This window comes from Uranotaenia lowii, chromosome 3 (assembly GCF_029784155.1).
Source record: "Uranotaenia lowii strain MFRU-FL chromosome 3, ASM2978415v1, whole genome shotgun sequence".
Classification (NCBI taxonomy): Eukaryota; Metazoa; Arthropoda; class Insecta; order Diptera; family Culicidae; genus Uranotaenia; species Uranotaenia lowii.
In genome coordinates this window covers 174,978,758-174,990,710 of record NC_073693.1, presented here as the reverse complement: position 1 = coordinate 174,990,710, position 11,953 = coordinate 174,978,758, and the positions used below count along the sequence as shown (strand labels likewise).

Sequence of the window (11,953 nt, the reverse complement as noted above, 5' to 3'; positions counted from 1 at the left end):
TGTTTATGTTCTCCCACTTGGTGCAGAGATTTTTTACAGGAATATTCAGCATTCTATTAGCTGCCCGTAAAAATTACTGCCAGGGCATAGCAATCTTTTATTTGTTTCATCGATTTACCTTTAAGTTGAACTATAGTTAAAGAATAAGTTGGACAATTCAAGAATGTGGTACCAACATTTTGATAGTTATAACGATTTGTACGCACTGTAAAGTTTATGGCAGCGCTTCCGGTGGTCGGTTTAGAAACCTTTCGATAACAGTTCAAGCGGTAACTTTTGTTGAGTTCAGCACTAAACAAAAAAGTCCCTTTGAATAGTTGACACTGTCTCCTCTTCAAATGGTTAAAACAAACGAATTTGGAGTTCGAAGAATTCATTTTAAAATTTATGGACTAAGATGAGCCGATGATATTTGTTACCACTTTTTAAAATAAATTTTCGAAAAAATTTCCCAAAACTGAAGTTCATGGTCATATACTTACTATGTAAATAGCAGTTGTTAATCTAACTTAGCCTTCTTAATTGTAGTTTCTTCTTCATTTTCGGCTGCGTCTGAACATTGTTTCCCGCCAACAGATGCTGGCAAACGGACACCTTTTTCTAGATCACGCTGATGCTTGGCCGACGTATCCTGACGGTTGATCTCTCTTATGGCCATAGTAGCGTAGCAAGAAGGAGGTAGAATGAAATTCAACATAAGTGCTTTATAAGGTGTATCTGAAAAAAAAAATTATAGGTAATTCTTTTCACAAACTTTTAAACAAATGATACTAACCTCCTTCGTAATTTGGTTCCGCAACCTTTTGCAATTTTTCCAAATCGGATAGTATAAGCGGATCATCGTGCTTCGAGTAGTTGACTATTTTCCAGCTCAACTGGCTGGGTTTGACTATTACTTTACGGTACGCACCGGTCACAGCATCTTTGCGTGAAGACCATTTAAACTTTTCCGAAGAAAGGTTGTCCTCAGCCAACGCTTCCTCGTACCAATGGGCAACAACATTCGAAGGATATGTTATATCGTGCCCTGGCAATGGCATCACTAGATCAAACATACTATACTCTCCGGATTCAATGTCAGTTTCGGTTAGCGGTCTCACCATTTTTTTGTAATATGATTCGGTTTTATCTTCCTGTTGAGGGTTTGGTTCGGTCTCTTGATCATCACACTTCTCTAATTCAACATCTTCGATACATGTTTCTTCTGTTTTGACAGATTTATCAACCATAACTAAGTCCCCAGGAATTAGTTTGTAGCCGAATGCTTTGATACGACGACTCACCATTTGATTCCAGATAAAACTTTGATAAGAGTGAAGATACAATGAACGCATATTCCGAGGAATACTGGTAATAGCCCCCATGAAGTCTTTCGGTCTTTCCGTTAAGTGGGACAAAATGATTCTTTCAATGGTCTTATCAGGTTTTACTAGAGCAGCAAGAGCTTGTTCGGCATTTTTTGAACAAGCCCACTCTTCGCGCATTTCCTTCATATACCAAAAGTCTCCATCGCGTGGTTTGAGTATCAAATCACAAGCTCCTTGCCAATCACCTTTTAAAATCGCTATACCAATTTGATAGGTGGGAATGGTTACGCAATTTCCAAATCGTTGTAAGCCGAAATAGTTTATGAATCCGTTCTCTTTGAAGCGTTCCATCGATTCTTGGATTACGGAATCGTCGGCATCGACGTGACGCAAAGCAATCCTGAATCGATTCCCGCTTAGATCTCCAAGTTTGAGCCCCTCTGGTTTAAAACAAAAATTACCTACTTTGAAGGTATTAGTCTTACGGGCAACTCCTTCTATTTTCTTAGGGTCACATTTAGAAATTGAGATCCATTGAGACGTTTTCCCTCTACGGTCCTTCGTTCCAGCGTACGCGAAGAGTGAAGCTTTTTGACGAGCTCCATCTGATAGTTGGTTTATTGCCTGTATTGTATCTATATTTTCCTTATACAGAACGAAATGCAACACTGGTTCTGGCCAAACCCACTTCTGCCTATGGTCTTGTCGAACAGCGTTGGAATACTTTGTAAAAATTATAAACTTTTTATCATTTTTAGAAACAGTGTTTCCAACTAAAGACTGCCCATATAAAGCCTTGACGCCGTTATGGATTTTTCCACGGTCTTCCTTGGTCAGATCTGTTACCTCTAATTCAATAGTATCTTTGCATTGTTCCTTTGTATCTGCCAAATTTTTCATCCGTTCCAACGTTTCTGCAGGTATCAGTACGGCCAATTGCTCTCGTATATCATTATCATTCGTTTCTTCTTTCGGTGCTACCGGAAGAGATAGATCTGTCAAAACGCATTCGTTTCCTTCCGGATCAATCTCATTCACTTGGAAATCGGAAATTCTAAAAGGAAAGTTCCACTTTATTAGAAACGTATTCAACAGCTCAATCATGGAATTTTTTTAAAGGATTGTTTATTTCTACTTTGTTGCACCATTTTTATATTACCTAATCAAAATATTTGTAAGAGCTTACCTGGATTTTAGAATCCCTCTGAATCCTTTATTAGCGGAAACGTATTCGGTAATGTACACCTGTTCCTCCTTCAATTCTGACAAGGCCGCAGGACCCTGGTTATCCTTCTTCTCGCGGCCGTGTTTCCATTTCACGGCGTCAATGAAGCGCTTCTCCGGTCGATCTCTGGAACCCGAGCCACTGTGTTTCCCACGTTTCCGTGCGAATTTGTTCTTGAAAGATGAACGATTCATTCCCGGTCGTTGAGCGTAATCTAAAACTTACGGCAAATGTTTACACCACACCACACGATGCCGGCAGAAAAACTCGAAATGCGAACATGCGCTTGTCGAAAAGCTTTTGGAAAGCTTGAAAGCTCGAAGGATTCATATGACTGCTATTAAAGAAACTATAGTAAACAAAGAGGCGCAATCTGATCCCTTTCGAAATAATGTGCTTGCAACCCTGCTGTAGGTTTGCCTTTAAGAATGCTTGGTTTTGCTTGATTGGAATGACACTGACAGAAAATCCAAAAATTCCAATCGTGACATTTCGTCTCTTTGTTTACTATAGGCTCGTTACCGTTCATAGCAAGGTTCTTAGATACACTAGGTTCTCCGACTTTCACAGTAAGTAGACGAGGAGTGAGCGGGGCTCTCTATGAGTTTGTTTATTTTTTGCTCAGCTTTTCTGTGGTTTGTTGGTAAACAAATTTCATGAGTTCCGTATAGTTGCATAGCCTACATAGCCAAAATGGCTGAATCGGGAATTCGTTATTCGGGAACACCTCCTGAATATATACCCACCTTGGTTCATAGCAGTTAACGAGCCTATAGTAAACAAAGAGTCGAAATGTCACGATTGGAATTTTTGGATTTTCTGTCAGTGTCATTCCAATCAAGCAAAACCAAGCATTCTTAAAGGCAAACCTACAGCAGGGTTGCAAGCACATTATTTCGAAAGGGATCAGATTGCGCCTCTTTGTTTACTATAGTTTCTTTAATGAACGGAATTCATACCACATACACCCCAGTGCTAAAAAGTATTTTTATTCCGTAGCCAGAGTTGCCAAGTGTTCTGGTTTCACAAAATTTGTTTTCCCAGTTTTCCAATCATTATTTCTTAGGCCGATGACATAGTGAATACGATGCGATGCGATGCGGTGAATGCGATTCAATGCGGTGAACCACATTTGATGAAAATGTATGAGAATCGCTTAAACCTGACATACTCAACGCGGCGAAGCAAATGTCAATTTGTTCCGCCGCTCGAGTTCGCGTAGGCTGCGTCCGTAAATTTTCCGCCAATTCGCATCGCATCGCACTCACTATGTCATCGGCCTTAGACGCGCCACTATCGTTTTGATATTGGTAGCTGGCAGCAATCTATGTGGTTGCGGCCAAGGTTGCCACGACATCGGCGAGCTTATTGTTTGATCGTGTGAGGTCCATCTTGTCGCTTGAATAGGGTTACCAGATTCCGCAACACCAAAAAGAATATATTAAGATCATTTACCCGAAAAGTCAGGAAAAATTATATAACTCCGGTTTTCTGAGCTCCCAGCCATCAGGTTGATACAAGATCCATTAGATTATCGAGCTTTGCTTCCGGATGGTATGCAAAACAGAAGGAAAAGGATGTACGTTTATATTTCGTATTATCTGAGGAAGGATTTCTACTGTAATTGGAAACCGAGATATTTCCATTCAATCAAATTCTGCCAATTTGTTAAGGTTATCCAAAAGTTGGATTATTCGAAGAGATAGCATTATTGAGATGTTATGCTGACAAACCACAAAAAAAACATTATAAAATAATCCATTTCAAAAAGAGCTTTTATTGACGCGTACATTAACTTACCGATCATTATTTGATAGTAGACACGAATGCCATAACGCTAGTTAAGTGTCGAAAATATTTTTTTTTTGGAAATTTGAACGCATTTAAGCATATTTACCTAAATTGTGTACATATTGATAAATGTTTGCATACTCAAAGGCGCTTATCGACTTTATTACGACTTAAAATGCATGTTAATGAATACAATTTGAGATGTTAAAGTACCTAATTATGAAGATGTGAAACAACCTCATAAAATGGAAGAAATAAATAGGTTTTCCAGATCAAATGTCTTTTAACAAAAAAGGAGTACATTTGATAAAATTTCACAAGAAGAAGAGTACGCTCATTTTTGGACTGAAAAAGAGTACATGTACTCTAAAAAAAGCACGTATGGAAACCCTACGCTAGAACGAATTTCATATAGACTCCCTTCGGGCCCGAGAAAAACCACCCTATTTTCCAATGAGAGATGTACTGGCTGTGATTGGTTTGAACTACATGTTCGAAATATACCTTTTTTTAAAACTATTGATCTTCATCCATAATTCTTTTTATTTTCATATTTCCCTGTCTATCTTCCTTTTTCTTAAAAAAGTAAACAGATATAAGCACACAATTGTAATCAAACAAAAAGAGTTTTTTCCTCCTTAAAACCTAAAGGAATGGGCCATTTCAAATAAAGAATTTACAAAAAATGGACTGAAATTTCCTAATTTTCAAAACAAATATCTGAATTCTTATTTGATGTTCTGTAATAAATAGTTCAAGCTGTAGTGGCCATAATAACAATTGCACTGATAATAACCATTTAACCGTTTTAGTGACGAGCACTTAATTTTTCCAATCAGCTATTTTCCAGCTTTTCAAACGAACAGCTGATTTCTTATTATATACAACACGGCGAATCTTCGATTCAAATTATTTTTCGCTCGCTTCAGTTCAGTTAATTTTTCTATTCCTACTGCATGAATTCGAAATATTTGAGAGAAAAAAAGTCAGTTTCCAAGCCTCCGACTAATAAATTTATGTAAACACGATGTTTTTTCAACAGGGTACGAAATTTATTACAATTTTTTCCGATTCATACAGAATTATTCCTAAAAGTTTTAAAACAATAGTTCGGAGCCATATATGTATGCAGCCGAAGGCTAAGGACATTCTATTCAACAAAGCATTTTAAAACTAATTATTCATCCGTCCTTATATCAACAATAATAGATATATTATTGATATATTAATACCACTACACCAGCTACCACTACGGTTCGGCTTGAAAAAACCGAAAAAACGAGCGGTATGAACATCAATGAATTTCTAATGATCCACCCTAAAAAAGATGAAAGCTTTTGAATTTCCCGCCCCAGTGCAAAAAAAAAACGGTAATAATTATGAACTGGGTTGCCAGGTGCCCAGATTTGTCTGTAAAACCAAGACTTTTGACCCTTCGTCCAGATATTGGTCAGACACAGATTTTGCCCAGACTTTTGCTCAGAGTGCCCAGATTTTGCAGACTTTTGAAATTGAGTAATGAAATGAATATTCATGTATCGGATTTGATCCGTAAGTGCCAGATTCGACTGAAATCTCACTTGTATCCATTGGTATATGACCAATTATCGTTAAACACTTTTTTTTTAAAATAAGATCGGCATGGTACGTGGTAGGAAACAGTGTTTGTTGTATAGTTTCTCAACTTGAAAATAACGCACAGCAAAACACCCCCCCCCCCCCTCCTCACACGCGTAACCAAATTTCTTGTTTAGTGTAAAATTTGTGATCTTCCTTATGCACAGACACTCCCAGACTTTTTTTCAAAATTGCCCAGATTTTTTATCCTCAACACCTGGCATCCCTGATTATGAATGAAAGATTTAAAAACTTTCATCATTGTTAGGGTGGATCATTAGAAGTTTTCTAGCCCCATGCATTGAAAGCAGGAAAACCGGTTTTCTGGTTTCTGTTTCGTCCACCATAGGCAGGGATGCCAGGTGTTGAGGAGTAAAAATCTGGGCAATTTCGAAAAAAAGTCTGTGTTTGTCTGTGCACAGGGAAGATCACAAATTTGATACTAAATAAGACATTTGACGGTGCGTGTGAGCGGGGGGGGGGGGGGGGGTGGTTTCCTGTGGTATTCAGGTTATTATCGCGCTAAGAACACTGTTTCCTACCACGTATCATGTTCATCTTATTAAAAAAAGAATTGGTAATGAATGCATGGTGAAATACCAATGAATACAAGCGAGATTTCAGTCTAATCTGGCACTTACGGATCAAATCCGATGCATAAATCTTGGTTTCATCACTCAATTTTGAAAATCTGTAAAATCTGGGCACTCTCAGCAAAAATCTGGGCAAAATCTGTGTCTGACCAATATCTGGACGAAGGGTCAAAAGTCTTGGTTTTACAGACAAATCTGGGCACCTGGCAACCCAGACCATAGGTCCACCATGAGCTTCTTGACATCTGAATCTTCCTGGAACTGAAGCAAATGTCAAATCACATACAAACGGACCGTTGCTGACTTTTTGGAACCAAAATGTCAGTTCCCCATTTGATTTCAATGGCGTGTTGGTACCAAAACGTTAGTGTGGTACTAAAATGTCAGTTCGGAAATTTTCTTCTTTTTCAGCCCCTAGCATGAAATAGTATTTGTGAGCGCGTGAGCAGAAAAACCAAACAAAATCAAAACAAAAGTCCTTACGCCGCTTCACACACGAGTATGCAACTGCTATGAATGGATCAGTTTTAATCCGCCGTATATGTTCCACGCGTTCCGTGGAAGATGAGTTGAACTCGGTACAAATGCAATATACAAATATTTACATCTCTCTCCCATACTTCTCGTGTATATTTTTCGTTTTTCTTGCTTCCATTGCCTTCGCATCGGCCAACTCAAGAGGGAGAGCAAGGAAAGCATTTTCAAATGTGTGCGATCGTTGTTTTTATGGCCACCCCACAGCCTAGCGAAGAGAGTTTTGCTTGGTTCGGTTCATAGTTTTTGACTCTATGCTGCTTCCATTTGAACCAATCCACAAAAATACCCACCCGTTAGTCCCAGCTCAGTACCGAGTGAGCGTTTTATGTGAGTTGAACGTGATACGTTTTTGCGGTTTTTTGTTGGTAGATGAGGCGCGAACGGTTCTTCCCGTGGCGTTTCCAGTTAATTTTCTCCTATTTTGAGTAAAACAATAGAACTGTTATCAGTCGGGAGCATCGTGTGATAACGGCTGAATATCAGGTGTTTGTTCAAGATACATGTATTGAAAGTGCCTACGATATCGTTAACGATCATCATATATTGGTGGCCATGCTGTGAGCGAAGGTTTTGGGATTGCATTTGATACAAAGAATAGAACACAGTGGAAACGAAGGGAAAACACACATGACCATTTGGTTCTAATTCCATTTTGTTGATGTTTATCTTGCTAGCTTTCGAAGGAACAGAATAGCGAGAAATACGAAGGAATATAAAAGATAAAGGAAAAATAATTCAATGAAACGAAGCAGCGAAGAGAATATGCTTCAAAACGTGATAAATTGATTTAAAACGGCGCGTTTACCTTTGGGCAAAAGTGAATAATAAATGCAAAACGCAGGTTCGAGTTTTATTTTCGCCTTTGAATAGCGTGAATAATAGTGGCACTGTTGAGTGTTATATTTGCTTACTCCTGAATGGAGAAAAAAAAACATGCAAGCGGAAAGTTTAAATTACCAGTAGAAAAAAGCGGCCTTTCGACGAAAAATAAATCCACGAAACGGTTTTGATGAATGCACGAGTGGTAAACAGCACTATTTACAGTGATTGTGCCTTCAAAAGTGACCAACGCATGCAATTTAAATTCTAACTCAAAAAGAGTCAACCTTATAGGCTAGTGTTTGCAAAATATAAGGTGACGATCTTACTGTAAAGTGACAATATTTAAAAACACGATTAATAAACATCTTGCAACAATAAACGACGAAATAGAAGGAGTTTTTTGGTAGTATAAATAAAACATTTTCATAGTACAGCAGAAGATTTAGTAAAGAAGGCAGATTTATAGTTTTTGGATATCTCGATCATCGCGTTTAAGCTGCATTACAAGGTATGTTATTATAACGGCGCGTTCGTAAATTGATTTTTTTTTGGGTGATGCATCAGTCGATTGATTTGTTTGGTAGATGTCAAATCACTTTCCATATGCTTTTGCATACGTTTGTTTGGAATTTACGAACGCCAGCATCGATAAAAAAAATCACTTCGATAGAAAAAATCAATTTACGAACACGCCGTAACAATAGTTACACTTCAACATGATTTTAGAAAAAAAAGGAACCTAAAAAACTAAAAAAATCTCTAGGAATTGTTCCCTTAGTCAAACCAGGTTGATGGCGTTTTTTAACACATTTTTCTTTTTCTTCAAATCCTACTCCATTGACCTACATCACGTACCTACCCAGCGAAGACGCAAACAGCTGATGTAAAAAAATACTAAGAAATGGAAACCAATCACGAGTTTTGCCATTCTCCTTTTCTGCCATACCTTAAATCGTAAAAGGTATTTTTCGATCACCCACCTACAAACATGTCACTCCCACGCATTTCAATTTGGGTAAAATAAAAATCAAACGGTTCATTATTATTACCTTCCATATTCTTTTTGCAATTGGTCAAAATGGTGCTATTTTTACATGTGGAAGAAGAACAAAAAATATAGAAACAAACGAGCCGTGAAAGTCACACTTCCGAAATATTCTCCGAAATAACTCATGAATCTGAATTCTGAATGAACACACATCACAAAAATAATTTAAAAAACAGAATTTGAATTCTGGAATCTGAACTTTGAACCTCAAATCTGCATTTGAATTTTAAATTTTGAATTCTGAATCTGGGATTAACCAAATCGGTAGTGAATTTTAAATAGGGCGAATGCGCCAAATGTAAACAAATGGTGTTATCATCAGGGTGATAAAGGACGTTCGGAGACCTACATTTTGAGTTCTGAATCTGAATTCTGAATTCTGAATCTGAAATTTTAATCTGCATTCTGAATCTGAATTCTGAATCTAAATCTGAATTCTGAATCTGAATTCTGAATCTGAAATTTTGATCTGCATTCTGAATCTGAATTCTGAATCTAAATCTGAATTCTGAATCTGAATTCTGAATCTGAATTCTGAATCTGAATTCTGAATCTGAATTCTGAATCTGAATTCTGAATCTGAATTCTGAATCTGAATTCTGAATCTGAATTCTGAATCTGAATTCTGAATCTGAATTCTGAATCTGAATTCTGAATCTGAATTTCGAATCTGAATTCTGAATCGAATTCTGAATCGAATTCTGAATCTGAATTCTGATTCTGAATTCTGAATCTTAATTCTGAATCTGAATTCGGAACCTGAATGTGAATTCTGAATCTGAATTTTGAATCTGAATTCTGAATCTTAATTCTGAATCTGAATTCTGAATCTGAATTCTGAATCTGAATCTGAATTCTGAATCTGAATTCTGAAATTGATAAAGATGGATAGAGAAGTGAGAAGAAAATTTACAGATGTTGAAAAGAGCGAAAGAGCATTTTTGCGAGGAAACTTATTAACGTACATCATACTTTACCCTGCAACATTTCATTATTTAGGAGAAGTAGTACCGGGATAGAGGTGGCACTACCTTAACCTAAACAATGAAATCTGGTTGGTCCGAAGTCTACATGTGGTGAACACGTATTTCCCGGACGGGCGTGAATTCTGAATCTGAATTCTGAATCTGAATTCTGAATCTGAATTCTGAATCTGAATTCTGAATCTGAATTCCGAATCTGAATTCTGAATCTGAATTCTGAATCTGAATTCTGAATCTGAATTCTGAATCTGAATTCTGAATCTGAATTCTGAATCTGAATTCTGAATCTGAATTCTGAATCTGAATTCTGAATCTGAATTCTGAATTCTGAATCTGAATTCTGAATTCTGAATCTGAATTCTGAATCTGAATTCTGAATCTGAATTCTGAATTCTGAATCTGAATTCTGAATCTGAATTCTGAATCTGAATTCTGAATCTGAATTCTGAATCTGAATTCTGATTCTGAATTCTGAATCTGAAATCTGAGTTCTGAATCTGAATTCTGAATCTGAATTCTGAATCTGAATTCTGAATCTGAATTCTGAATCTGAATTCTGAATCTGAATTCTGAATCTGAATTCTGAATCTGAATTCTGAATCTGAATTCTGAATCTGAATTCTGTATCTGAATTCTGAATCTGAATTCAGCAATTTTGTACCGAAATTCGGAATTTTAGTATCGATCCCGAATTGAGATCTGCGATTAAATGTTTTAATCACGTGTAGCTTCTGTAGATGATCTTTACATCTGAATGTGATGCCTCTAGATTGCATTGTGGATGTGATCTGAAAATTTATAAGAATTGTTATTTCATTCAGTTCATCGAATCAAGGCAAATCAAATTCGTATAATCCGAATTATTCTTCCTGTCTGCTCTTATTAAACGTTCTAAATCGCAAAAAGCTAAAATTAAAATCCCATGCAACTTTTTCCGGCAACGGACAGAATGATCTACGCGTGCATTAAGTAAACAAAGTCCCTTGTCGTCTTCCACTTTCGAACTCCCTCAACTGATCATCGAAATTGACGGAACGGCTTTCTTGCGCACTGCATATGCAAGTGGCCTGTTTTCCCCCTTCGGATTTTTGTCCATGGTGGTGGTAGCAAAATTCGCCGGGGCCGCCGTGGAAGGACCCAAGCGTCGAAAAAGTTCTCACATTACCGGCCACCGCAGCACATCGATTTCGAGAGAAATGTCTGCCTGGCCTCATAGCCGGGGTTTATAAATATAAACATTAGATAAATTTCAGCGGTTGTATTTACTATTTCCCCTTGCATTATTTTTTTCTCCCTATACTCCTCAAATCTCCATTATGTTTGCGAGTCTGCGAGTTTGCTATTAAAATCTCCGAGAAAGAAAGTGATCTCAAGCTGAGACACAATCGCTTCGTTCGGCGGGGTTTTATTTAGGAAAATTGGCGCTTTGCGCTCATGTTTATGACTGTTTAGTGGAAATGTGTGCAGTGAAGCGATATGACGTCATATTATGACGTTTAATTTAGCCAATTATGAAGGCCATAAATCGCGTTATTTTTCAAACAAGACATCTTTCATTGGCTTAACTGGTTTTATGTCTGAGCATGCATTTAAGAAGGTTTTGTCACAATGTAGACTTTTGTTTTTTCTTACCGGCCTCAATAGTTTGCTTCATTTCAATCGGAATGTTTTTTTTGAGTACATAAACACACAGTCAATAGACATAAAAGGTTATAAATTAGTAGAAATAATGAAACTCCTACCGATTTCCACGAATTAATTTCGATTTCACCTGAAGCCATAGCAAAAGTCGAAAAATACTATTCGTTGGCTTTGGAGCAATGTCTCGACAAAAGATGCCTTTTTCAATGAAAAATTTCACAAATTCGTCATCTTTTGAATTTTTGTTCCTTTGCTTTCTTCAATATAGATACTTTCATGCTTCCATACTAGATTGATGAAGACCTTTTTCGCCATTGCTGTCCACCTACTTAAACAGATGCTCAAACAAAACGATATTGCAGATGTTTACGCATCTTTTCAATCCTCCT

The 11,953-nt window shown here is 37.3% G+C and overlaps 2 protein-coding genes across 4 annotated transcripts in view; one reads left to right on the top strand and one right to left on the bottom strand.

The window, feature by feature from the left end:
* Nucleotides 1–199: 199 nt before the first annotated feature.
* On the bottom strand, nt 200–2,821 carry LOC129754572 (pseudouridylate synthase 7 homolog). The gene is made up of 3 exons (XM_055750711.1): nt 2,494–2,821; nt 776–2,361; nt 200–717 (listed from the first exon to the last, which is right to left on the bottom strand). Exons 1-3 carry the CDS (start codon nt 2,724–2,726, stop codon nt 500–502), a joined length of 2,037 nt encoding a protein of 678 aa, XP_055606686.1. The 5' UTR covers nt 2,727–2,821; the 3' UTR covers nt 200–499.
* Nucleotides 2,822–7,380: 4,559 nt separating this feature from the next.
* LOC129751237 (semaphorin-1A) overlaps nt 7,381–11,953 on the top strand; it is a 213,984-nt gene continuing 209,411 nt past the window's right edge. For all 3 annotated transcript variants that reach the window (XM_055746614.1, XM_055746613.1, XM_055746615.1), the window contains exon 1: nt 7,381–8,400. The gene's annotated coding sequence lies outside the window, so the exon portion shown is untranslated. The remainder of the gene's footprint in view (nt 8,401–11,953) is intronic.

What these genes read in the sequence shown, in the direction of transcription:
- LOC129754572 (XM_055750711.1), bottom strand. Translation starts at nt 2,726, where the DNA reads ATGAATCGTTCATCTTTCAAGAACAAATTCGCACGGAAACGTGGGAAA. An exon ending in AGAGGGATTCTAAAATCCAG is followed by an intron (nt 2,362 to 2,493) that starts GTAAGCTCTTAC and finishes CTTTCCTTTTAG; the next exon opens with AATTTCCGATTTCCAAGTGA. An exon ending in GGAACCAAATTACGAAGGAG is followed by an intron (nt 718 to 775) that starts GTTAGTATCATT and finishes TTTTTTTTTCAG; the next exon opens with ATACACCTTATAAAGCACTT.